Source organism: Leishmania donovani, chromosome 13, assembly GCF_000227135.1.
Source record: "Leishmania donovani BPK282A1 complete genome, chromosome 13".
Taxonomy (NCBI): domain Eukaryota; phylum Euglenozoa; class Kinetoplastea; order Trypanosomatida; family Trypanosomatidae; genus Leishmania; species Leishmania donovani.
Genome location: NC_018240.1, coordinates 317904 through 342862, shown reverse-complemented (window position 1 = coordinate 342862; position 24959 = coordinate 317904). Strand labels below are relative to the sequence as shown.

The following is a 24959-nucleotide window of genomic DNA, read 5'->3' as shown; positions in this document are numbered from 1 at the left end:
ATGGTCGGCGTTCTCGTCATCATCGCCTTCAGCATGGCGGCCTTCTTTGCGTTCATGTTTACGCGCACGACGAAGGTGGCCATGGACCCGACGATGTTCAAGCATTTTAAGCTGATCAAGCGCACAGAGGTGACCCATGACACCTTCATCTTCCGCTTCGCCCTCGAGAACGAGACGCAGACGCTCGGCCTGCCGATTGGGCAGCACATTGTGCTCCGCGCCGACTGCACGACGGCTGGCAAGACGGAGACAGTCACGCACTCCTACACTCCCATCTCCAGTGACGACGAGAAGGGCTACGTGGACTTCATGATCAAGGTGTACTTCGCCGGCGTGCACCCCAGCTTCCCGCATGGCGGCCGGCTGTCGCAGTACATGTATCACATGAAGCTCGGCGAAAAGATAGAAATGCGTGGGCCGCAGGGCAAGTTCATCTACCTGGGCAACGGCACCTCGCGCATCCACAAACCGGGCAAGGGCATCGTCACGGAGAAAGTGGACGCCTATGCGGCCATCGCCGGCGGCACTGGCATCACCCCGATTCTGCAGATCATCCACGCCATTAAGAAGAACAAGGAGGACCCTACAAAGGTGTTCCTTGTGTATGGCAACCAGACGGAGCGTGACATCCTGCTGCGCAAGGAGCTGGACGAGGCGGCCGCCAACGACAGCCGCTTTCACGTATGGTACACCATCGACCGCGAGGCCACGCCAGAGTGGAAATACGATATTGGCTACGTCCGCGAGGAGATGTTCCGCAAGCACCTGCCCGTGCCCGACATGCTCGGCAGCGACAGCGTGCCGCAGAACGCCGGGATCAAGAAGGTCATGGCGCTCATGTGCGGCCCACCACCGATGGTCCAGATGGCGATCAAGCCGAACCTGGAGCGCATCGGCTACACCGCCGATAACATCTTCAACTTCTAACGGCTCATGGTACCAACAGGAAGAAGGGCGCTTCAGCTGCCAGCAGCGTCGCTGCTCCCCCCTTTCTTCGTGTTGGCGGGTACGAGGGCGCACAAGCACGTGCGAATGCGAATGCGAATGGAAGCAGGCAACTGGTGACTCACGGCATACGCGTGTGAGCGACACGCACACAAGCACACACACACACACTGCAGCCCTGCCCATGCCGATCCACTTCTGGCAGTGACAGGGTCCAGTGCCTGCGACGCAAAGGAGGTCTGCACGATACATCGCTGCGCGTGGTGGCGGTGAGGCCCGTGGATGGCGTGGCGTCGGAGCAACCTGCGACCGTGAACACGTCTGTGCCATCCACATGATGGGCGAGATGTCATCACGACTCGAGCGTGTCCCACCCCCGGCCCTCATCGTGCCCACCGCTGGTGTGGGGAGGCCCGAGTGCCCCCCCCCCCGATGGGGCGGGTGCACCGCGTGGCGGCCGGCACAATGGGAACGGCTGTGAGGCGACCCGCTCAGGGGGCGGGTGGGCAGCGTTTGGGGCTGGGGCCGTGCTCCGATGACGGAGTCGGCGCACTGCTCTACCGGCGTGTGCTTCGGCTGCTGCTGCTGCTGCTGCTTCGCACCACGCAGTCGGGGGGTGGGGGGCTTTTATGAGGGCAGAGCGGAGGGTAAGGGGTGTGGTGTATCCGGAGAACCGGACGCGCTGTGAAGGAAAGGGCCCGGCGGTTTTAGACTTCTGGTTCGTGCATGTGGTCTTAAGTGTGCCTTGTCGTGTTGCACGCATCTCCCTGATCACGCTTGCGGATCTCCCGGTCTATCCTTGGGCGCCCCCCCCTTCATTCCGTCTGTCCGGCTCGTCGTCGTCGCCTGGTCAGCTGTGCGTGACTCCTCTCCCGTCTCCGTCGCTCTCTGTCGCTCGCTCGCCCTCTTGCTATTAGTTGGAGCGGGGCCCTTTTTTTTTCTCTGCCCCGCTGTCTTTGAAGCACCTCTGTAGGCGTGGTGGTGGATGCGGGTGTGTGTCGTGTGGTGGCGGTGGCGGTGGCGGTGATGACGTCGAAACGCCTTGCCGCCTCCAAGTGCTGCCCGATTTCATGTCGCAGATGAACCCTCGCGCACCGGGAACTTTCTTTTCGTGTTGTTGCATGTGTGTGTGTGTGTGTGCGTCTTCAGTGACGATGCAGATGAGGAGAATGTTTGGCGTTCACCGCGCCACCGCGTTTGCACGTGACGGTGTCAGCATGCTCGTGGCTGTTGGCCCCGTGAGAGTACGAGGCGAGAAAAGGAGGCGGCAGGAGCGGGCCCCTGATGCATATCTGACTTTCATCCACGCACGCTCCGCCCTCGCGGCCTGCCCCTTCCATGGAGACAGGGGGCTCGGAGGCAGATGAGGAAGACGGGAGGCACACACAAATGTGAAGGAGAAATCGATAAAGCTCATAAAAAACAACGAACACGTGCGAGAGCGCCACATTACCGACAGAGGAGAGAGAGAGGGGGGCAGCGTGCATCCAGAGCAGTGGTGATCATCTGGGAGCCTCAAGCCCAATGGCCAGCAACACTCCGCCTCCCCCCTTCCCCTCCCTCTACCTACACACAACTCGCACTCGCTCTCCCGCGAATTGCATGACGAAGCGCGCATGCACGATGGAAGGAGGAAAGGGCGGCTGTGAAGACAGTGCGGTTGGTGCTCGCTCCGCGGAACCACGCCCCCCCCTTGCTTCCACTCTCCCCCCCCCCCGCTCCACCCGCTTCTCCCGGCAAACCCTTGGCTGACCGCGCCTTTGACGCGCTTAACCGAAATCCAGTCTCCCTTCGTTTTCCGCGAGTTTCTCGGTCTCCGTCTCAGACCCATAGGAGTCGTCTTCTCTCTCTTTGGGCCAACGGCATCGTACACACACACACACACGCTACCGCCACCATCACCACCACCTCTTCCTCTCGAAAGGCCTTAGCGAATGGCGTCTGCAGTGGACAGCAAAACCGCCAGCTCTTACCCGCTCGGCGGCACGGTAAGTAAGGCACTGCTGATCGTCACGCCCGCCTTCGCTCGCAGGCAAGACTTTGTGCAGTACCTCAGGTATAAGCTCTACGATGCCGGCTTCATCGTTGTGCGTGAAGAGCTGCGCCTGTTGAACTGCGAAATGGCAGAGAAGATGGCGATTGAGCTGGACCGGTCGCTTGTGCCACCGGCTGTGGTGCCTCCTGCACAGGCGGTGGCTGATGGTGCGCCGACGTCAACCGGCTTTCCCACGTCACTGCTGCCGGCGGCGCATGACCTGGTAGGCACGGCATATGTTTTTGTCCTGGCTCGCACAAAGTGCCATGAGCTGCTGCAGTCCTTCATCGAGACACAGCTGTTCGGCGAGGACGCCGATGCGCTGGACGCGTTCCTGGGGGAGCATCATGTGCAGGGTCGCAAGCTGCCCCTCTGGACGTCGCTGACGGCGAACGGAGCAAAGAAGTCCGTTGCACTGCTGTTCCCTCGCATGCTGGCCGAGGATGTGCCGACGTCGGCCGTGTCGCGGGAGTACGTGCAGGCAAATCTGAAGCAGGCGCTGGTGCCCACCTTGGCGGCTCTGGCCAAGCAGAAGCCGGAGAACCCGCTGCGGTGGCTGGCGATGCAGCTGCTCACGAACAACACGCAGGCCCCGCCGATGATTTTGAACCCTTCCTAGCCTGCGAGGTGTGTCTCTAGGTGCGATGCAGGCCCATGTCTTGTCCTCCGACTCTGTCTATCAGCCGCAGTGGCAGCGGGGCCCCACATACGTGACGCCCTCCCTGCGTCTTGCTCACGTTCCCTTTCTTTATGTAAATCAGAAGCGCCCATCACACGCGCACCGAACACACAAACGCCCCGCAGCTCCGCGAACGCAACAGAAGGACACTGACGCCTTCCCCGCATGGAATCACACGTGTAGCTTGGCCCAGCTACACCGCCAGCGTTGCTTGCCCCCCCCCAACGACAGCGAAACGAAGAAGCGCCGGGATCCATGCCAACGCGCCACCGCTGGCCGATAACGCTGCCTCCCACTCGTGGGCACGGGGGGAGATGGCGTGTTTGTTCATGTTCTCCCTTTTTCGGCGCTTGCGCGCAGCAATGCGCGTCGGCATTCGGCGAGTGCTGTGGACAACACGCATCTCCACGCAGCTCTGCGCCTCCCACACACCCGCTCACCGCACTTGCGCTTGAGTGAGAGGGCTGCACATGGATGCCCTCGCTCTCTCTCTCTATATATATATATCGTGTACTGTCTCTCTCCCTCTCCTGCTTCCATCTTCTCGTCCTTTCCGATCTAGACTCACTGCTGCACCCGCTGGTGTCTTTCAATGCAGCAGCCGCTCGCTCGTTGTTTCTTGCTCTTCGCCAGCTGTCTTGCTGCTCTTCATCTCTTGCGCGTTTCTTTCCACCGTCGACGGTGCTGCGCACTGCCATGATGACGTCGCCTCCCAGCGCACGGCCGTGCAACTTCGAAGACATTGACATCTGTCTCTTCAAGCTACTCTACAGCCCACCGCTGTCCCTCGCGGCCCTCGTGCGCGCCGGACTGTTCACCGAAGACGATGACTTGCGCAGCAGCAAGCGGTCGGTCACCATGCCCCTGCTCCTTGTCGCCTCTCCCCCGGCCTCAGGCGCTGCAGGCGGTGCCGCGCTGGTGTCGCCGGCCGCCGTGATATCTGCCTTAGCTCGTTGCAACGGTGCCTCTTGGAACAAGGAGAACGATGGTGCGAGAGTTGCGCAACCACAGCGGCCACCAGCCCGCCCCCTGTCCGCGAACGCCTCCCCCGCACTCGTGACGCCGTCACCTGCGCCAGCGGCTTTCCCAAACGTTGCAGCCTCCCCGATCACGACGGCTGCAACGACCGCTGTTCCATGCATGTCCTCCGAGGCACTGCGGCAGCGCCGGTGCTGGATTTGCCACCGCCTCCTCGTCGTCGCACTCTGTCGCCCCAGCTGACCCGGAGCTCGATAAGTGGGCCTGCAGCCTGTATTCGCTCTTGGGTTGTTATCGTCAGCATGAGCGGCACTGCCCGCATCCATCTCTCGATGGCTACCGACGCCACCACCATCTCCGTCACCACCGCTGCGAGACCGACAGCGTCATCGAAGAGTCTTCGTCATCTCCACGAAAATCATCGGCCGCCTCCTCATAGGACCGTCGTGGCTGGCCAAACCACCGTGTGCTGGCGTGTGGCAAGGACTCTGTCGAGCTACACTTCGTACAGCAGCTGCACAGCGGCCGGCCTCTACCACGACATGCTCCTCATGCGCAGACAGCGCAGCCGCAGCAACAAGAAGGCGGGGAGGTGCGGAGCATGAGTGGCAGGGGCGAGGCAACCAAGCGCACACCGCTGACTGTGGAACAGAAGGCGGCGCCACACTCCGGTTAATTCTCCCAGACTCTAGCTACGAGCCGAGCCTCACAGGCGGGCATTGTGCGCACCGGCCCGCCGATGTCCCTGCGAAAACCACCTCGCTTGATTGCAGGAGCGAACTTCCAAGTGAGACCAAAGAGACCGCACAGGTGGCGGCCATGACGGCGACGGCGACCGCAGGCCGCGCAGCAGCAGAATGTTTTGAGCATCCTGCTGCCACTGCCCCACACGCCGCCACCACTGCAGCAAGAACAGCTACCCTGTAACACCCGTCACGACGCGGCTCGCGCGTTGCAGTGCAACCGTCCTCGCTGCCTCTCCCTCTCGGTGCCGATCCTGTCCATAGCGTGTCGTACACCTCCGCCTTACTTCTCTCTCGCGTGCACTCACGTCTGTCTCTGCTTCCGTTGCTCCTCGTGTTGGTGTGTGCTCTCGCCCCCGAACGCATGGATGTGAGCCTTGCGCACTGGGCGCGCCCACACAGCCCCGCAGGCGCGCAAACCCGTGTGCGGTTCACAGGCACACCTTCGAGCCTTCTCAGTCTCCATTCCTCCCTCCCTCCCCCCGGCTCTCTCATCTGACCTCCTTCTTTTTCCATCCGCCAGCGGAAGAAGGCGCGGCCTGTGGCGTTTACTCGTGGCCATAGCATCGGCCTGCTCAGCACAGCCCTCCACGCACGAGCGCGCGCACGGAGGCGCGCGGGCCTAAACGCGACTACGCTGCGTAGCCACTGCACCGCCACTCCCTCACCCTCACCCTCTCCCAGCGACCAAGGTGGTGGTGTGTTAACACTGGCTGGCAGAGAGGGCGCGGGTGTGAGGTCACAAGCACGCTCCGATTGAGGTAGTGGTGATGGAGGCGGTGGTTGCCCTGCGGCTGCTCACCATCCATATTCTCGCCGCACTCTTACTGGTGCTGCCGTCGTTCCCTCTCGCGGAAGGGCCGTGGCCGCTGAGTGTGCAGGCTGCACACCGTTCCACAGATGCGCACGCCGAAGGGCCGAGCATACATCCCCGCAAGTACTACCTTGGTAAGTATGGCGCACACTGCATCAGAAACTTGACGGAGTTCGTCGCGTCCGAGGACGCTGCAGAGCGCCTCGCCTGCTTCTCTGGACGTGGCGTTCGCGTGGCGTTACTCGAGACCGGTTTGTGTGCCGGCATCGCTGAGCGCAGCCGTAACTCCGTTACCTGTACGAGTGTCGTGCCTGGCGTGGCGTGCGAAGATGCCGGCTGCGCTCACGGGACGCGCAGTGTGAGCGTGCTGGCAGGACAGCTCTCTGTGTCGGCACCGCTGCCTAGAGAACCACTGGAGGAGACTGCGTGGCGCAACAGAGAAACACACCTCGCCTTGGCTGATCAGTACATCGGGCTCGCCCCTGACTCCACGGTGCGCGTGTTGCGTATCTTCGACAGACAAGGGCGCACAAACCGACGCCACCTCGCCCGCGCCCTCGACCTGCTGCTGCGTGAGGCGGAGGACGGCGAGGCAGGTCGCCTGCACAGTGCGTGGAACACATCCAGTGCGCACATCCGCCGCCGCGACGAGACCGTGGATGTGATTAGCCTGTCCTATGGCAGCAAAGACTACCACAGTAGCCCGCAGGTGCAGGACAGGTTGTACCGGCTGATGCATGAGCACGGCGTCATCGTCGTAGCGGCCGCCGGCAACGACGGGGCGCGCTTCGGCAGCGTGCGAAGCCCAGCGGACATGCCCGGCGTGTTGGCCGTCGGTGCCCTGAGGATGGAATGGCACGGCAGGTCGGCACAGACAACGCAGGCGTCACGCACTCTCGGCGACTTGGCGAGCTCCCTTGCCGCCGGTGGCGGTCACAAGTCTGTTGCGCATTTCTCTGGGCGTGGCCCTACCACATGGGAGCTGCCCTTCGGTGCAGGACGTGCAAAACCGGATCTCGTCGCTCTCGGCCAACACGTGTGGGCTGTCCAAGGTGTTTCGGCGGCGGCGTTCTCCGCTGCGGCTCCACGGGCACGTAGTGCTTCACCTGCGCTGCAGCTGCGCTCCGCGTCTGGGACGAGTATTGCCGCCCCTATCGTGGCCGGAGTGGTGGCGCTCTGTCTCGAGGCGGCATGGTCATCTACGTCCGCTGTAGCATTAGCACAGAACATGACCGGAGGTGGTTCTTTCCTTGACGTGCGTCAGAATCGACTTGCCCGTGTTTCCGATTCGCTGCGGGTGCGTGAGGTGATCTTGCGGACGGCCGTTCCTCTGGGAGAAGCCGCCGCATCACTGCCGCCATGGCCTCACTCCGCACCCACCACGCCTTTACACAGCGACTCCTCCTCGACGGCGTCAGAGGCGCATCCTCGCCGAGTGCTGGCTGGTGTGCCACTGCTAAAGCTTTATGCCGGCTACCTTCGCCTGTCGCGAGTCAGCATTCTCTCGCAAGGAGCGGGCGAGGTGCAGCCGCTCCGCGCGCTGCACGCCATCGTCGCGAAGGCAGCTGCGTCCTCGGCCATCGATGCACCGGAGGCGTTGCGCAACTGCGCCTCTTTCGCCATACCAACATGCGTGCGCATCGGCTATAGGATTCCACGTTGCAGCAACAGCAGCAGCAGCAGCAGCAGCAGCAGCGGGGACATGAGCACCCCGCAGAGCTGTCAGCCTCCTCATGATCCTGACGGGAAGGCACACGGCGACTCGCCGTTGCCGGGTAGATCCGGCATGTCCCTGGACGCACCGCCCGCCGCGTACTGGTGGCCCTTCTCCGACCAAGCAGTCTACCCCGGCGCCACACCCGTGCTGCTGAACATTTCTCTCCACCTCTGCCCCCCTTCTTCGCCCGCTGCCGCAGATCAGGGCACGCGTGACGCTGCCGCTGCAGCAAGTGGCAAAGGTGCACGTCGAGGGTCAACGACGCATATCCACGTCACGCATGTAATCACCAAGGTAAGCGGGCACGTGCGTGCGCGTGAAGGTCATCCATCACGGAACAGCAGTCACCAGTGTGACGCCTGTCCTCTCCTCTTTGAGGGTGCGAAGAGCCGCCACCGTGCGGGCTCGACAAGCCCGACGCGGCTTCTGAACTTGACGGCACGGAGCGCCTCTCCGCGCGCATCATGCAGTGACGGAGAGGTGGCTGGGGAGGGGGCCACGGTAATGGGGCCGCGACACACACAAACAGCCGTGTGTTCATCTGTGAAGCGGTGGAGCACGCAGCAACGGTGGATACACCACCTTCTACGCGTGGCGACCGAGCTCACGGTGGTGGCGAGCAGATCGCAGACGCGCGCTAACGTGGTAGAGCAGCTGTCGCCGCCACCGACATCTTTCAGCCTCTCCGTCGCCGTCTCCTCCCCCGCGTCCGCGCACACGCATCTTTGCTACGACGTCGCGCGCGAGACAGTGGCGGTGTGGCGGAAGAAGGGCAAGAGCTCGCCGGCCAGCGAGAAGGACGCCGCGGCTGGTCGGCGCTCGGCCGACGGTGACGATGGCCACGACAAGCAGCATTCAAGGGACGGTGCGCAGGTGCCAGCAGACCACGACCGCTGCGTTCCGCTTTTTCATCTGTTTCGCGCGCTGAGCGTGGAAGGCGCGCTGCATATCTTCACTGGCAGCTCCTCCTCGCAGCCCGCGCTGACAGTGCCGTTCGCTGTTCGCGTCGTGGAGCCGCCGCCCCGGGTGCAGCGGGTGCTGATCGACACAAGTCTCGATTGTTTCAACCCTACGACGGCCACCTCGAATTTGTTCATCGCCGGCGACGACCCACACGAGTCGGACGCTGGCGGCGCAGGCGCGGCACTGCGGCGCGGACGGCAGCGTCAGCGTCACGAGCGCGCCTACGCCGAGGCGAGTGGTGGCGATCACCCATTCACAAACCTCGCTCTGCTATACCTCTACCTGCGCCACACACTTGGAATGGCAGTGGAGACGTTCCCGCTACTGCACATGAGCACGATAGCCACCTCGATCGCAGCTAGCCATAGCCCACCGCTCTGGCCCCCTGCAGAGCGCACCTCCAACGTCTCCCGCACTGCGCAGAGGGCACCCGCAGGCACTCTGGCACACATCGGCACGCTGATCATCGTCGACCCGGAGCGGCCGCTGACACGCGGTATGCGGCGTCTCCTAACGCGTGCGGTGCTCGGCGGCGGCGCGGATCGCTCAGCGGACGGCCTCAACGTTCTTCTGGTGACGGACTGGTACAGCGCCGATCTGGCGGCGCAGCTGCACTGGGCGCGCGACGAAAGCCTATACGATGCAGAGCGCTTCTCCCACATCAACGGCACCGACGCGACGGACGAGGTGGCCGGTGCCGATGGCGACAGGGATGCTGTGCGCGACTTGCGGGCGCTTAGGCAATCGGAAAATGGCTCTACCCGCGGCCTCGCCGGCTCCAGTCACGTGCCGTCGTGGAACCGTTGGCTGTCAGAGGTGACGGTCGCGTCGGGCAGTGCGGCCAACAGCAGCGACTGCGATGGCGCAGCCCCTCTGGGCAGCGAGGGGCTTCTAGACGGAACATCTGAGTTGCCATTTGAGCTGAGCGAGAGCATCGTGATAGACGGCGCTGTGTTGGTCGACGCTGCCGCCCCGAGGAGGAGGAGCGAGCCTGAGGGCAACGCATTCGCCTCGCACGGCGGCACCGTCACCTCGGCAAAGGTGGTCGCTCTCCGCTCTCTTGGGCAGCTGTGCGCCGCCGGCGTGCTGCGATGGCGTCTCCCCGCGCAGGCAGCAGTGCAGCGACAGGCAGGGAGAGCTACCGCGGTCGGAGCTTCTAAAGGGGTACGTGAGCCCAACGTTTACCCAAGTGGTAACGGCACCTGCAGCACCGGCGACGCATCGAACACCTCAGCTATGCCTTCAACGCAAGAGGGTGAGGCTGTCATATGCAATGTCATGCCAAGCTGGGCGCAGCAGCAGCGGCGCCTCGTAAAGCGCACCGTCGTCAGCACAAGAGACGGCTCGGCGCCGGCGGCTGTGGTTGAAGACGGCTGGGAAGATGTGCCTGTCGCAAACGGGGACGGACGTCTCGTCCGCATCGGCGGACTGGAGGCGGCCGAGGTCAGCACAATGGCACCAGCAGCAACGGGCGCAAGCGACGCCACGCAGAGTCTCACGCACGGTGTGCTGGGCTTTCTCACGCTTCCCCCATCCTCCACACTCGTTTCCACCGTGTCCGCCAACCGCTTCCGGCCTGGGCGCATAGCGATCTTCACGGACTCGGACTGCCTGTCGGCCTCGGACCACCACGCACAAGCCGCCCTGGATGAGTTGGAAGCTCTTCTCTACCCACCTTCCGCTTCGCCATCGTTACCCGTGACGACCTGCGCGACGTGGGACTGCTTTTCACGCACTCCCGACGGGCAACGGCTGCTCCAAGCAGAGTCGGCGCAGAGCTCCGTGTGCGTCGAAGTGGTGAAGGAGCTGCTGCTGTGGCTGCACACGGGAAACCTGCACCGCTGGCGGGACTCTGCCCAGCTCCAGTGTGAGGCGCGTACGTGGGCACGAGCACGGCATCGGAGCACGGCGGACACCACCCCTGGTGCAGGCAGCGTGCTCGAGCCCAAAGCAGGGGAGGATAGCGTTGAAGGTGATCGCGAAACAGCGAACTTCGACGAGCTGCTCGGAACGGCGCCAGAGCGTGCGCACGTCGGCGAGGTGGTGTGGCGGTTATGGGCTTCTTTGGTGGAAAGCACAGAGCGCGATGCAGCGTCGTTCCTTGTCGATGGTCCGAAAGAAGGGACCCGCTTTCAAGGCGACTACGCAGCACATCAGGAGAGCGCCGCGGCTAACGTGATGCGCGCCTTGATGGTGAAGTACCATGGAGACTGGCGTGCACATCTGCTGGACCATAATGTGTCACCGCCAAGCACCGGCGCCGCCGGCGACTCATACTCACAATCTCTACGCCCCGCGCGTGGCCGGCGGAGCGGCATTGCGACCGTGCAGCAGCCAGAGCAGCATATCTCCTTGATAGAGAGCCTGCTGCCGTTGTGCGGCATGCTCAACGCCCTGCGGTGGCTGCAGCATCCGATGGTGCTTGGTCAGCTCATGGTTAGTGCAGCTGTCGTGATGAGCGTGTGGTTGTGCCGTGCAGGGGGTGGTCGTTGGAGAGGCCAACGCGCGTGACTGCCCTCTGTCGAGTTCGTCAACTGTGGCGTGTTCGCTCTTGAAGATGCTTGTTGAGAGGATGCACACATGCGGCAGGAAGAAGTGGGAAAAAGGCGATGAGCTGATCAAGGGCGTCGGCGTCGGAGCGTCACGGTGGTGCGGCGCCTCCTCCCTTCCTTTGTGCGTTTTCTCGATCTCGCCACCTCTGACCGGATGCAAGCGAGGGGAAGAGCCGGCGCGTGTGTGCTGTCGTGAGCGCGACTGGAGTATGTCTGCGACTGGGTCTCGTGTGGGCTGCGCTTCGGGCCATGGCCATCGGCCCCAGTGCTCTCGCGCCCCCGCCACCAGGTCAGCGGCTCGAACAGCAAAGCAGAAGAAAAGGATCGTCCGGCAGTAGTCATGGCACGCACCCACGCACAGGCCCACGCGGTTGCAGAAGGAAGTTGCCCCACGCTTACGCGTGCCACCACACGCATCACCCCCACCACGTGCGCGTGTGCGTACGTGCGCATGGTTCGTGGAGCAAGGCCCGTGGCCGCATGATCTGCGTCTGCTCCTGTTGCTGTTGCGGTGGTTTTTCTCCGATGTGTAGTCGGGGTGTGGCCCGCCACGGCAACACCGCCCTGCCCCCCCCCCTCCTCTTCTCCGTCACCTCTTGCCTATACGTGCAGAGGAGGGCTCTCACTGTCTCATGCTCTGTCCCTCTCTCGCTCTCTGCTTCCGCCCTTACAACCCAACCACCAAACACCCCTCACCACCCCTCCTGCTGCATCGGGGGGCGGACGGGCACCTCTTCCTGCTCGCACTCGAGAGCAACGATTGAGTGTTTTCTACCCGCGCTCAAACCTGCCCGCGCCCCCCCCCCATCCTCACACTCTTACCGACGGCTGTCAGCTCTCCACCCTCGAGCGGGGCACCGATGAAGTCGACTCGCACTACCGCAAAGGTGCGTTCTGCGTGTCTTCCGTATAGTACCACGATTCGCAGCAGCCGCCAGACAAGCTCGCTGCTGTCACGAGTCGCCCACAGCGTTGGTGCAGTGGTGGCGAAGGTGAATCGTCTGCGACAGCCGCCGTCGCGCGAGGCGCACAGTCCATCAGGACTTGCTGAGGGTCTACTGTCATCCTCCTCCTCAGCCAAGCCGCCGGTGCTTGCGTCGGGCGCCATCCTGCGCGACCTCGCCTTCTTCACGCAGGCGTCGGAGGTGAGCTTCTTTTGTACCGGCCCCTTGCTTTGTGCGCAGGTGTTCGGTGTGGCCCCGGGGGACGTCTTCGAGGTGGGCGGCGGCCGTGCCGTCACGTCTAGCAGCGACGTTGACGCAGAGGCCGGCAGCCGCATTGCGGGGGAGGCGATCGTTGTGGTGGGCACGCGCAGCGGCAGGTTGTGGGTGTGGGCGTACGGCGATGAGGCGGCGCGAGTACTGCGTGTCCCTTCGAGCACCACCCCTGCCATATTATCGAGTGCGGCAGAGGTGCGAGCCGCCCTTGTGGAGCACTACCAGCTGCGCCAACTCGCCCACCCGTCGCATCGGCAATGCAGCGCTGGCGGCGGGAAGGCAAGGGAACAGGATGCCGAAGCGGAGCTCGTTCGGACCGTGCGCGAGGCCTTTCAGAGTCTCTGCACCCGCGCACACGAGGAGGTGCAGCGGTTGTACACGCCAGATCAGCTGGCATTCTTGCAGCGCGCTCCCGACTTGTACGCGGCCGTCACGAAGCGTGTTGATTGGGTGGCCAGCTCCTCGGATGCCGTATCACTCGCGGTAGGAGTAAACTCAGAGCCGCAGCGTCAGCAGCCGGATCACCCTCCAGAGATGTCATCTTCGGTTCTCCCGCGTTCAATCTACTCAGACATCGCCCGCCACGCACAGCACGCCACCGCGGTGGTTCTGCTTGCACCGCGCGTATCGCTGGTGACTGGGGCTGTCGGTTGGGTTGGCGAAGGGGACGTGGTGCTGGCCGAATCGCTCGGCGGCCAAGGGGGTTGTTCTGAGGCGTCTCTGTCCGTCTCGGTGGTGATCTGAGCTTTCAAAGGGCACAAGCAGCGGTGCACTTCTGTTTGAGAAGGTGACGCACGTCGGCGGCAAGTGGAGGTGAGCGAAGCAACACAACGTGCAGCTGCAGCACAGCGAGTAGTTGATGGAGCTGCTCAGCGCCAGGACACGACGCGCGAGAGGGGCCTCCGACCCCTCTCGCTCGCTGCGCGTATGTGTGTGTGTCTGCTCTCACATCTGTGTCCCCCCCCCTGCACGCGTGTGCAGAGGTGAAGAGAGCATCAGCGAGAAGCGTTTTTGCAAGACCTGTGCTGCCGAAGAGGGGAGGCATGCCCTTCACAGGCGTCAGCACCATTGCAGCGACGGCAGACAGACATCGGCGGGAGCCGTCGTCAGCGCACACAGGCACAGGAACTTAAGGAAAGGCGGATAATAAGAACGCCACCGCAGCTTCCATCGTGACGCTGAAGCGAGGGGCCTATCTATGGGCGACGCACGACTGCCTTGGGATGTGTTGCCTAGCGCACAGCTTGGCACGAACGTCTTGCATTTCCGATGTACGTAGGTGGTGCGCTCGTCTTTGCTCGAGGGGCCCCTACCCCCATCCACCCTCGCACTCAAGTGTGTGTGTGTGTGTGTGCCTACTCACGCAGAGGCACACGATGTTCAGCCTTTCCGCACTCACCTCTCTCTCTTGCCTCCCCCCCCTCCTTTCTTCTCCTCGCCCTCCTCTCTCGTGTAAAGTCGTTGCGGTACGCAGTACGCGCACGGCCGCACATAATCTGTCACAGCAGCCGAAAACAAAGACAAGTGTTCTCGCTGCAGCTCCCTTGCGGTAATTCGTCATCCTTACTGAAGTGTCTGCGTGGTAAGCGCCCAGGCAGCTCTCTGAGCGTGCCTACTCGTCGAGTCGCACGCATTCGCCTGTTTTTTTTTTCGTTGGTTCGAATTCGTTTTTTTGTGGCTCCTCCGCTGGTTACCTTCGCCTCCCCCTCTCCCCTCACCCTCCTCTGTTAGCCATGTATTATGACAGCCGGCTGCGCCATGCCGCCCTGCTCGTCCTCTTCGGGCTGCTGCTAATCATCGCCGCCCTGTACGACAACGTCTTCGATGACTTCGAGAACTCGCACGCCGCTGAGCTGCAGGAGATGCGTGCGGAGGCGCACGGCGTCGGGACGCTCCTGTTTGCGTCTCGTGCGCCGCACTGGCGAGCCGCGCCGCTAGCACTCAACCGGCTCGAAATCCCGTACGTGGCGGACATTTTCGTCTCCGAGTACATCAACCGCACCGTATCACCACGCCTCAGTGACGTGCGTGATGTCCGTACCCTGACGTCGAAGGACTTGTTTGAGCAGGTGCAGCTGTGGCGCAGACCGGGCAGACGCGCCGAGCAAATCTCGAAATTCGTCGACTCGTTGACGGAGAACGAGAGGGTGGCTGCGCGTGCGGAGGCGGTGCGCCAACGTCAGCACAAGTCGAAGACGCGGCGCTCTGCCGAGTCGCTGCTCAGCCTCTTGGCCGGTGGTGGTAGAGGGCATAGCCACGACGACGACGACGCCGCGGATTCTGGAGCGGCCGATGACGTGGTGAAGGTGCGCTACCCAAGCAGCCTTGTTCTTCATTATCACGGCTCGTCAGACTTGTTCTCTCTCACCTCCAACAACGTCCAGCTGGTGCCGTACCCGTTGGTCCCTCCGCCAGTCACGACGCGGCTCAGTGAGGCGGCGCCGCCGCCGCACGCAGACGTGATTGGCAAGAAGGAGTTCACTGGCGAGGATGCCGACGAGAGGACAGCAGCGGCAGCAGCCAACGACACGGACACTGATTCCACCATCACAATCACTATTCCAAAAGGCAAGGTGCGCTACGCAGTGCCCCGTCGTACGGCCCCGCACACGCCGACACACGGCTGGGATCACTTCTACATTGCCCTGAACCTGTGGAAGAACGAGGAGGTGCTGCCTGACCTTACGGAGGCACTGATCGCCTTTCTGGAGGAAGAGGTGAAGCCCTTCTTTGATCTCGCCACCTCTGTCGTGGTCTCCATCTACTCGAACATATCGCCCGATAGGACGGCCGAGCTCATCACGACACTGCTGATCCCGCGGCTGCACGCTGCCGGTGTGCGGACCGTCTACGCAACAACGGAAGGCGCGTGTCTCGGCTACGTGGAGCGTCAGTCCTTCCACGAGCGTATCGAGTGGATGGCGTGCATCCGGAACAAGGCGCTCGAGCCGCTCTATGAGAAGGGCATGAGCCTGTTCGAAAGTTCGCAGCAGCAGCAGCAGCAGGCCCAGGACAGCGCCGACGGTCTTGTCGTGCTCTTTTTCAATGATGTCATCTTCCGTCCGCAGGACATCACGGCGCTGCTGGAGAGTCGTGCTGAGGCACAGATCGCGGCGAGCACGCGACCACACGGCTGGGTGTCCTCCGTCACAAAGACAAACCATGAGCCTGCAGATGCTGGCGTCAAGGACGACGACGGTGATTCGCGGAAGCATCCAGTGGGCACAGCGTCGACGCCTCCGTCTGGTTCCACGTCAGCAGCGACCGGCACAACCTTCGACATGGCATGTGGTATGGACTTTTACGCAACCTTCTATGACACATGGGTCACGCGCGATCGTCTTGGCAAGCCCTTCGGGGCGCAGATGCCCTATTCCGACGACCACTCCACCCAAGAGGCATTCTACCGCATCTTCAAGCACGAGCGCACCGGTGACCATGCACCGGAGGCGTCAGCCATCCCGGTCAAGTGCTGCTGGAACGGCGTCGCTGCCATCCGCGGCCGCTTCTTCCTCGCCCCGACCCCACCGCATCGCCTCGGCTTTCCCGTGCGGGACGCAGCGGAGACGACAGCGCGGACCCCGTCGGCGGCATCGTCTGCTCCGGCCGCCACCGGAGGCGCACGCAGCGAGGCTGCTGCGCACCACCCTGATGTGCTGCAGCGTCCCTCGGGTGCGGTCTACGACCGCATCGGCGACGTGCACGACCTGCTCAACACAACAACGCTGGTGCACTACTACACACGGGTCCTCGCCCGCCGTCTGCAATCGGTGTGTGTGTCGTGGAGCTTGATGCGCCGCGAGATAGCTAGGCTGGCAGACATTCCGTTCTACAAGCCAGAGACGTGCGACAGCAGCAGTAGCTTCGAGAGTCTCCTGCATACCGTGGACTACGAGATGCGCCGATCCTCGGCAGTCGGCGCGGACTGGGTGCAGCTGCGGCTACGGCTTGAGAGCCGCACGCTCCTCCTCAGCACCGCGCCGGACCTGATGCGCCTCGAGGAATCAGTCGTCAAGGCAGAGAACGAAGGCGAGGTGGAGCCTGCCGTGCCGGTGGCGCTGCGCGTGGAGGAAGACAGTGTCTACTACCGTGTGCGGCACCCGTCAGTGCGGTTTCGCCATGCTTTCACACCCTCCTACGGCGCCACCGTCGCTGGCCACGCGCTGGTGCGTGATGAAGTCTGTCTCGCTTCGGAGTGTCTCCTGATCTGCCAAGACGTAATGCACGCTGCCCTCCTGCAGGACAGGCGAGCGCCGATCATCCTGCTCAACCCCCACGTGCGCGTTGCGTACAACCTCGAGGACTTCAACCGCGTCACGAAGCAGACGTGGTTCTTCGAGCACCCGCACGTATACTGGGTTTGGACGCTGGCGCGGCGAATGCAGCTGTGGTGGCCGCCCTCGCCGTCGTCCAGTGTACAGGACAAGGGTGCCGGTGCAGGCGGGTCGCGCGAGCTCGGCAACGCCACGTCGGCGATGGACGACTGGCTGAGCACCGCCTCAGTTGCTGCCGGGTCAGGGACGGTCATGCGCGGTACTCAGAAGCTCAGCGTGCAGGACGGGGCTGGCCGTGTCATAGCCACTGGCCTCATCGACATCCCCACGCTGACCCGAATGGACTGCCAGGGGTCCGCGGAGGGCTCTATTCGGGTAGCGATGGGCGCCTTCTTCCCTGTTGTGCGACTGGGCCAGTTCCTGCTCGCTGCGCTGCTGCTGCGGTGGTTGTGCTGGCAAGTGCATGTGGATGTGCTGCTTGCGGCGCTGTCAGACGGAGGCGGCGCGGCATGGACCTACTCGGTGGAGGCGCAGTGGTGGCGCGCTCTCTACTGCGCCGTGTGGTACTCATCGCTTGCGCAGCGGCTGAGGTGGCTCTCAGGTGGCGTTGCTGAAGGTGAGCGCGACGCCGGCGACGTTGTCTCTGGCGAATGGGAAGGGGAGAGAACCGTAAGTGGCTGCGGCTATGGTCGCGCAAGGCATCCGGTCACTTCCTCGTCATCGGCCCTTCTACAGCAGCTGCATCGACTGCAGTCACACCGCTTCGTGAAGAACTCCCACGCGCGCTCGTGCGTCGGCGCCGCGTGGCGAGCCGCGTTCTTTGTCGCGCAGACGCTGGTGTGGCTGCTCAGCTCGCTGTGTTGCGTCCGGTTCTGGTTTGGCTGGTGCCGAGCACCGCCGGCCCTTACCATCCCGACTGGGTGTTCGGGCTCCAAGGCGCGTCAACTGTGGCCGCACAGAAGCAGCGCTTCGCCCGCCAAGTCCCACTATCCACGGGAGCCGTCGCGTGCAGTGGTGTCCGCAGATGCCCTCCGGGTCGGTCCTGCTGTCGCAGGAGAGATGGCTGGCTGCACGGCCACCCGTCGCAGTGAGGGAACGGCACGCCCCACCTCCTGCACGTTGTTCATCCCGCGCAGCTGGACAGCGAGCGGCGGCGGTGGTAATGACACGGAGGTGCAGCGGCAACACCACGGCGTGTCACAGGCGGCCACGAACGTCGCGAGCGCTACCCCGGCAGGCGCCATAGAAAGCCCCATGAACTCGGTGCATCGGCAGTACGAACTCACGCATGGAAGCGCCACCGCCTCGAACCACCAGATGCGGTCGCGCAACTCCAACTATGGTGGTCGGTCGTGGCTGCAGTTCGGCGTCATTCCTTGAGCGCATCCTTGCCGCACTTGCCGCGCACCCCAATCGGCCTGTCGACCATACCGACGGCAGTGCAACCGCGATGGCGACTATGTCATGAGTCACAAGTTTATAGTGTATTCCGCTGAGGCAGTTCCTCGGCGACGATGATAATGAGGGGAGAGCACAGTAGAAGTTCTGCCGCGTGGCTGAAGAGGGAGAGTGAGGTATGGAGGGGGGAGGCGTAGTACGCTGCCATCCACACCACGACGGCGCCTCCCCTCGCTCTCCCTGCGCAGACATGCACACTTCTCTTCGCTGCTGGCCTCTGTTATTTCTTCGCTTCATCTCTGCCTTTCCTGCTAAGGGGAGAAGTGTGTGCGCGGTCGCTCAACACGGTAGACGTGTCGCAAGCAGGCGCACGCACGAGACGGAAAGGTACACAAACACATTACCCATGCAAACAAGATGCACGCGCACACAGTTGCGTTATGGCCACCGTGATAGTGCGAAGGTAGTTGTGCGCCTGATAGGGAAAGAGGGGAAGGGGCTTCCCCTGACCTTATGATAGCGCCTCCTTGGTGGTTGCCTGCAGGGAGCCACCGCCCTCACATTGAAAATGTGTGGGTGTGTCATGTAAGCAATACTGGGGGGGGGGGACTATTCGCGACTCTCAGTCGTCGCACGCAAGCTCGCAAGCGCACGTGCGCGCTACCGCCTCACCGCTAGCAACTCTCTCTCCCGCGCTGTCCTCTTACCTTCAGCTGCTTCTCTCTCTGCACAAGCTCGAGTCTCTCTTCACTAACGTTCTGCACGCCGTGTCGCCTTCCTTGCCCTCGAAGGGGGCACACCGTGTCTTTGGCCCTCCTCCCCATCTGCTCACTGGCTGGAAAAGCACGTGCTACCCGCTCCTGCTTCCATCGAAGAAGCGCCGGGGCACACACCTGCGTGCGTGTCTTTCGCTTAGCGAGAGGGAGGAGGCGTGCGTGCGCACGCGCACCGTGACACGCACGGACGCGCATACGGCGCGCATCACGAGTGCTGGTGCGTAGCGCAACAGAAATCGCCGAGAAGAGAAGGGGAGGGAGGGGGCGCTGTCGCGACTTTCTTCGCGCCATCCCCTCCGCCATTTCTCTGAGAGCCATGCGCTACCGGCAATGCCAGCACCACTTCACCGACAGGGATCAGCAGGCCAAGGCGCTCATCAACTGCAATGACGTGCTGAGCACGAGTGAGCAGGAGGAGGTCATCGCCTACTTTGCCCGCTCCCTGCGGGGCAGTGCGCAGCTATTAAAGGTTGTTGTCTGCCTCCAGGCGATGCTGGCGTTGGTGTACACGCTCCTCCTGCTGAGCGGCTCCTTGCTGATCGACGTGTCCGTCGATATGGCAGCGGCCGCGAGTCTCGTACAGCTAGCCCAGCAACACAAGCAAGGCTCACCGGAGCCAGCGACAGCTGCGCTGGAGTTGACAGCACCGTCACAAACTCTTGTCGAAGCGCTGGCGGCGCTGGACGCGGAGCAGCGTGCCGCACAGCGCAAGTACGTGCATGAGTACATGAACCGCCGCACGGCCGCCGGGGTCAACGTGCGATCCGGCGGAGCGGTGACACTCCTCTCCGCCTTGGTGGTGCTCTACAGCATTGCGCTGCTGTTGTGGGCGGGGTACAGCTGCTACGTGGCGTGTCGCCGACTTACTGTAAACGTCGAGGACCTCACACGGACGGAGCCCCGGGACCTGCATAGGCGCCGCCCCGAGGAGGGCCCTTCAGCCGAAGCGCCGGCCGCGAAGCCGCGGGGCGCCCTCCGCCACCTGCGCCGGCGTGTCAAGACGGATCCGGCGGTTGCCCTGTACGCCGCAGCAGCCTTTGCCAGCCTTGGCTCGCTGTTCTGGGTGGCCGCCTTGGTGCATCGCCAGCGCACCACACAGAGAGCCTACGCGGATCTTGGGCTGCAGCCGCCGTCGGTGCTATCGCTGCAGAGCATCACCAACGCGGCGCTCGAGTACGTGCTGGCCGTGTGGCAGCCACTCTTCCACCTTGGTATTGGGCTGCTGGTGCGCTCGATGCTCGACACCCGAGACAACTTGGTGGCCCTGTCGAAGCTCAAGTACCGTTTCGAAAAGGTATGAGACGGCGCTGCAATGTGGAGGAGATGGAAGCAGGGGGAGAGTGTAAAGAGAATGGGAAGTAGGGAAGGCGAGGGAGGAGGGGGGCGACTACGGCGGGGCGGCAAGAGGAAGCGATGGAAGCTGTGACATGGAGGATGCGCGACAACGTGTACGTGCGTCGAATGTTTGTCCCTCACACGCCGCAGTCCCAGGCTGCTACTCTGTACCACCCCCACATTCCCACGCCCTCTCACGCTCTGCTGACCGTTCTCCCTGCGTGTGCGCGTGCGTCTGTCCGTCTGTACGCGCGTGCGCAGGCTCCTCTCCATCACCTCTCTGGTCGGCTGTCTGTCTGCCTGCCTGCCCCGCTCGTTATCGTTGCTGCTGCTCCTGACGCATCTGCGCTCACCATCGGGTGCCAGAACACCTCTGCGCGTGTCTGCACCTGGGGCTGGGTCTCTGTGTGTCTGCGTAGGCTGCGGTTTACGGGGATATACACGTACATACATATTTATCGTCTTTGCTGTTGTCGTCGTCACATGCCCGACCCGCGCATCCTGCTCCTCCTCCCGCTGCTGCCAGAAGCCCACCCACACATGCCCCGCACCCGATCGTCGCCGCCCTCCGCGTGCATGTTGCTTGGACTCTTCTGCACTCCCCGCTCTCTATCCCTTCCTCCTGCGTTGCCGTGTGGTGCCCCCACCGGAAATCCCACACGCGCAACCTCACACATGCACGCACGCGCACGCACACCAGCACGTCTTAGTGCACACATCAAGCAGATTTGTAGGAGCTAATCGTCTCCTTCCTTTGCCCCCTTACCTCCGCTCATCTGTCGCCAACGCCGTCCCTCCTCCCTCGTCTTGCACGCCCACGTCTGCAATGAAAAGCAGCGCCTCAACGAAGCCGGGCGGCACGCCTTCGACGTCTCGCACCGCACATCCTGCAAGGGCCAACACCAGCGGCAACGCGGGCACTAGCGGGAAGCGGCCCCAGGGGCCCCGCACACCCGTGCACGCGAAGGGCAAGACCGAAAGAAGAGGCGCGGCGGCCCAGGCCAAGGAGTCCGAAAAGGTCACGCACACGGTCATTATCACAAACGTTGAGAACGATTTTGGCAAGTTGCACAGAGCCTGCCTGCCCTACTACTGCAGCCTGCGCAGCGACTACGAGGAAACGCTGGATGTGGAGCGGCTTGTTCACGAGGGCGGGCCGCAGTCGCGGCGCCTGATCGGCGCGGTGCGTGGCTGCAGCTACGCTGTCCGCTGCCGCACCGAGACCCGCTCCGCGGAGATCAGCCTCTACGGGCCGGCCAACGCCGACTTCGCACCCATGAAGCTAACCAAAACCTCTCGGCGGCCGTCAACGCCGGCGGCAGACTCCAAGTCAACGGCGGCGCCGACGGCCTCCTCGTCAGCGAAGCTGGCAGAAAAAGACACGACTGCGCCAGCCGAGGACGTCTCGGAGGCGACGGCGTTGGCCAACGTTGGCGCAGTCGAGCAGCTGGCCCTGCGGCTGCGCCGGCAGCACTACTTCGAGGAGCACCTGCCCGTGAGCGTGCACTTGCCTGGGCGACAAGCAGACGAAGTGCTGCTGCGCATCGATAAAGGTTCTGCGCCTGGCGGCGCGGGCGGCACCGATGTCACTGGTGTTAAGAGCGAGGAGGCTAATGGGGTCGCAGAAGACGCCGACGCGGACAGGCGAGGCAGCGCCGCCACTCCAGCGACGGCGCCTGCTTCCCGTAAGAAGCGGCAGCGCGTCGACGAAGAGGACCGCAACGCCGGCGCCCCGTCTCTGCAGCGAGTCAAGACGGAGGCGCCAGATGGCGACGAGGAGGGCATGGAAGAGGATGGCGCCACGGCACACGAGCGTGGTAAGACGACGGAGGACGGCGTTGATCAAGAAGCCGACAACGGTGGCAGGCGTTCCAGGCGGCTGACAAAGTCGAAGTCGGCCACGATCATCAAGCAGTTCCCGCGCCGCCAGAAGGACTTTGTGACGGCGGTGGCGGCGCTCTCGTCCCGGGTACCGCTGCAGCGCGTGCGCGGTCGTCTGCGCGACCTTCCCGGCTTCCTGTCCTGCTGGTCTCTCTATGAGCGGCACCTCCGCGTTGTTTTCCTCGACGCCGAGTCGCTCTTCAAGGCGAAGCAACTGCTGGACCAGTTCGAGTTGGAGCCTGGTCTGCGTGTGTCGCTCATCTTCTCCGACCCGCTCTCCCGCACTAACGCCGAGTATGTGCGCACGCAGGAGAACGAGAGCGTGAACGAGTAACATACGAGTCAGCAGCGTTGCCTCCTCATCGACTCGCATGTGGTTTGGTGCACCCTGAGCGTGCGTACGTGTGAGGGTGGGAAGGTCTGCCTTCTGGTATGTTGATGTGTGTACGGCATGGATGATTCGACCCGGTTAACTCAATAACGGCGTATGGGTCGAGTGTGCGTGCGTGCGTGTGCTGCATTCTCGCATCCTCTTTCTGTTCATGGCACGTTGCGTGCCGGAGTGGTGTCGACCACTGTGTACTTCGCAGTAGTAGCAGCCGTTGCGCGCTGCGGAAGACGTGCGCACATCCTCGATCGGTACCCACATAAGACCCAACGCTGCAGCGAAAACGAAACGAAAAAAAAAAGAAACGCTGTATAAGCAGCGCACTTGCACGCACATCTGCACTTTTGGGGTGATGGTGGTGGCGGTTAGCGGTGATGCGTGTGTGTGTGTGTGCAAGAGAGGCCTCGTTGTGCAACAAGTAACGGCGTCAGCGCCTTCCAGGACACACACACGCAAGCAGATGCCTTTTCACAGAATCCTCGCTGCTGCTGCTGCTGCTGCCCTTGAGATCTTTCTCTTCGCAACCCCCCCCCCTTTCGTGACGGCACCCCGTCACTGTTTGGCCGACCGTATCCGCCCAACCTCACCTCTGCTCACATGGCCCGCGATCTTCGCTTCCAAGTATTACCATCACACCTGAGGCACAGCGTGCGCGCACGCGCACACACACGCATATATATATATATACATACGTGTACATCTCTCATTGCCTTGCGCCCTCTGCGCCTTTCTCGGTGTTTGTGAGGGGGGCGCGCGTTCCTCCGCATCATGGCCCGTCGTGATCGCGTGCCGCGCCACAAGTCGCACACGCACAAGCGCAACAAGAACGCCAAGCTGTCGCCGTTCCAGCGAGAGCAGAAGCGGGCGAAGATGGCAAATCAGGTGCCGACGGCGCAGACGATGGGCAGCCTCGACAGTATTCCGCACAGTCAGCGCCACATCTTCGAATATCTGCAGGAGAAGCGCTCCCGGCAACAGGCAAGGCGCGCCGCGCTGGAGAAGGAGCGGCAGACGCACAACGCGGAAGTGCGCCCCAGCGCCGCAAGCAGCGGCAGCGGGGGAAAGTCGAAGGAGACACACGCGGCGGCAGAGGATGGAACAGCAAGGACTGCTGCGGCGACGGCCGTCACGACACCCGCCGCATCGATGCCAAGGAAGCCAAAGAAGCAAGCGGAGTTCGCCTCTCTGAATGAGGAGCTCAGCGCCTCCGTCGGCGCAGTCCTGCAGCCACCGAGCAGTCGCCATGGTCGATCGACCGCCGCCACGGGCAAGGACAGCGTCAGCGATGGACCGCGCTCTGTCGAAGAGATCATCGCCCGGAAGAAGGAGCGGAAGCACAAGCGTAAGCAGGAGGCGCGCCGGGCCCGCGTCGCGGCGCAGCTGCAGGCAATCGAAGAGGAGCTAGACAAGTACGCCAAGACCGCCAACGGCGTCGGTAAACGGGGCCGCAAGAAGGGCAAAGGTGGTGACGGTGAGGAAGCGGAGACTGCCGATGATGTACGCGAGCGCGTGAACCTCGCCTTCGAGCGCAAGCTGCGGAGCATGAAGAGGGAAGAGGAAGAGAACGCGTCTCAACGCAAGGCGGCGGAGGTCGCCACTGCCGAGACACGCCGCTACAATGGCAATGGTGAGGCACGCAAGCGTCGCCGTGAAACATCATCTGGCGCAGGCGGGCACGCGAACGGCCACGCTGACCGCGGCGATGGCGAAGGCTCCGAAGAGACGGCGCCGCAGCGGCAGCGCAAGCGCATCTCTTTCAACCCCAACGTCGAGGACCGGGCAGCAGAGGCGGACCCGAGCCGCGTCGAAAAACGCGGCGCGGAGCGGAGGCCGCAGGACTTTTACGAGCTGGTCGATGTTGTGCGCTACGGTGAGCGGGTGGAGGCCCCACCTGTGTTCGACGTTGTGCCGAACCGCAACGCTGCCGTGTCGCGACTCGCAAGTGCGCTGGAGCGTGAGGAAGACCGTCGCGTCCACGGCGGTGTTGACGCCGCCGAGCGGCACCGCCTCCTCGCTGGTGGAGGCCGGCTGGCGCAGCAGAAACGCCTTGCTCGGCTTGGACTTGCGCCTGCCATCACGCACACGACACATGCGGACGGCACGGCGGCGCGCATGAGCAAGGAAAAGGAGTTCGAAGCACTGCGTGACCGCGTGATGGCGACGTACCAGCGCAATCGGCGAAAGGAAGTAGCGGAGCGCAAAGGCGTCGACATGAAGCACGAGTTTCCGCTCTTCGCTTAGCCCTGTCAGATGCGCCTCGCCAC

The 24959-nt window shown here is 63.2% G+C and overlaps 8 protein-coding genes across 9 annotated transcripts; all 8 read left to right on the top strand.

The window, feature by feature from the left end:
- Nucleotides 1-927, top strand: LDBPK_130960 (NADH-cytochrome b5 reductase, putative; the record flags this gene model as incomplete). Its single annotated transcript, XM_003859259.1, has 1 exon — nucleotides 1-927. The coding sequence occupies one exon, from the start codon at nucleotides 1-3 to the stop codon at nucleotides 925-927; it is 927 nt and encodes a 308-aa protein (XP_003859307.1).
- Nucleotides 928-2879: 1952 nt separating this feature from the next.
- LDBPK_130950 (hypothetical protein, conserved) lies at nucleotides 2880-3599 on the top strand (the record flags this gene model as incomplete). Its single annotated transcript, XM_003859258.1, has 1 exon — nucleotides 2880-3599. The coding sequence occupies one exon, from the start codon at nucleotides 2880-2882 to the stop codon at nucleotides 3597-3599; it is 720 nt and encodes a 239-aa protein (XP_003859306.1).
- Nucleotides 3600-6150: 2551 nt separating this feature from the next.
- Nucleotides 6151-11385, top strand: LDBPK_130930 (subtilisin-like serine peptidase; the record flags this gene model as incomplete). 2 transcript variants are annotated; one of them, XM_024473453.1, is made up of 1 exon in its annotated part: nucleotides 6151-11385. In XM_024473453.1, the coding sequence occupies one exon, from the start codon at nucleotides 6151-6153 to the stop codon at nucleotides 11383-11385; it is 5235 nt and encodes a 1744-aa protein (XP_024329225.1). Both variants share the same exon structure in this region, with proteins under 2 accessions (XP_024329225.1, XP_003859304.1).
- Nucleotides 11386-12286: 901 nt separating this feature from the next.
- LDBPK_130920 (hypothetical protein, conserved) lies at nucleotides 12287-13387 on the top strand (the record flags this gene model as incomplete). Its single annotated transcript, XM_003859255.1, has 1 exon — nucleotides 12287-13387. The coding sequence occupies one exon, from the start codon at nucleotides 12287-12289 to the stop codon at nucleotides 13385-13387; it is 1101 nt and encodes a 366-aa protein (XP_003859303.1).
- Nucleotides 13388-14376: 989 nt separating this feature from the next.
- On the top strand, nucleotides 14377-18297 carry LDBPK_130910 (hypothetical protein, unknown function; the record flags this gene model as incomplete). Its single annotated transcript, XM_003859254.1, has 1 exon — nucleotides 14377-18297. One exon carries the CDS (start codon nucleotides 14377-14379, stop codon nucleotides 18295-18297), a length of 3921 nt encoding a protein of 1306 aa, XP_003859302.1.
- A 1110-nt stretch (nucleotides 18298-19407) lies between these two features.
- Nucleotides 19408-20391, top strand: LDBPK_130900 (hypothetical protein, conserved; the record flags this gene model as incomplete). Its single annotated transcript, XM_003859253.1, has 1 exon — nucleotides 19408-20391. The coding sequence occupies one exon, from the start codon at nucleotides 19408-19410 to the stop codon at nucleotides 20389-20391; it is 984 nt and encodes a 327-aa protein (XP_003859301.1).
- An 861-nt stretch (nucleotides 20392-21252) lies between these two features.
- Nucleotides 21253-22641, top strand: LDBPK_130890 (hypothetical protein, conserved; the record flags this gene model as incomplete). The annotated part of the gene is made up of 1 exon (XM_003859252.1): nucleotides 21253-22641. One exon carries the CDS (start codon nucleotides 21253-21255, stop codon nucleotides 22639-22641), a length of 1389 nt encoding a protein of 462 aa, XP_003859300.1.
- An 822-nt stretch (nucleotides 22642-23463) lies between these two features.
- Nucleotides 23464-24936, top strand: LDBPK_130880 (hypothetical protein, conserved; the record flags this gene model as incomplete). Its single annotated transcript, XM_003859251.1, has 1 exon — nucleotides 23464-24936. One exon carries the CDS (start codon nucleotides 23464-23466, stop codon nucleotides 24934-24936), a length of 1473 nt encoding a protein of 490 aa, XP_003859299.1.
- Between the last annotated feature and the right edge of the window lie 23 nt (nucleotides 24937-24959).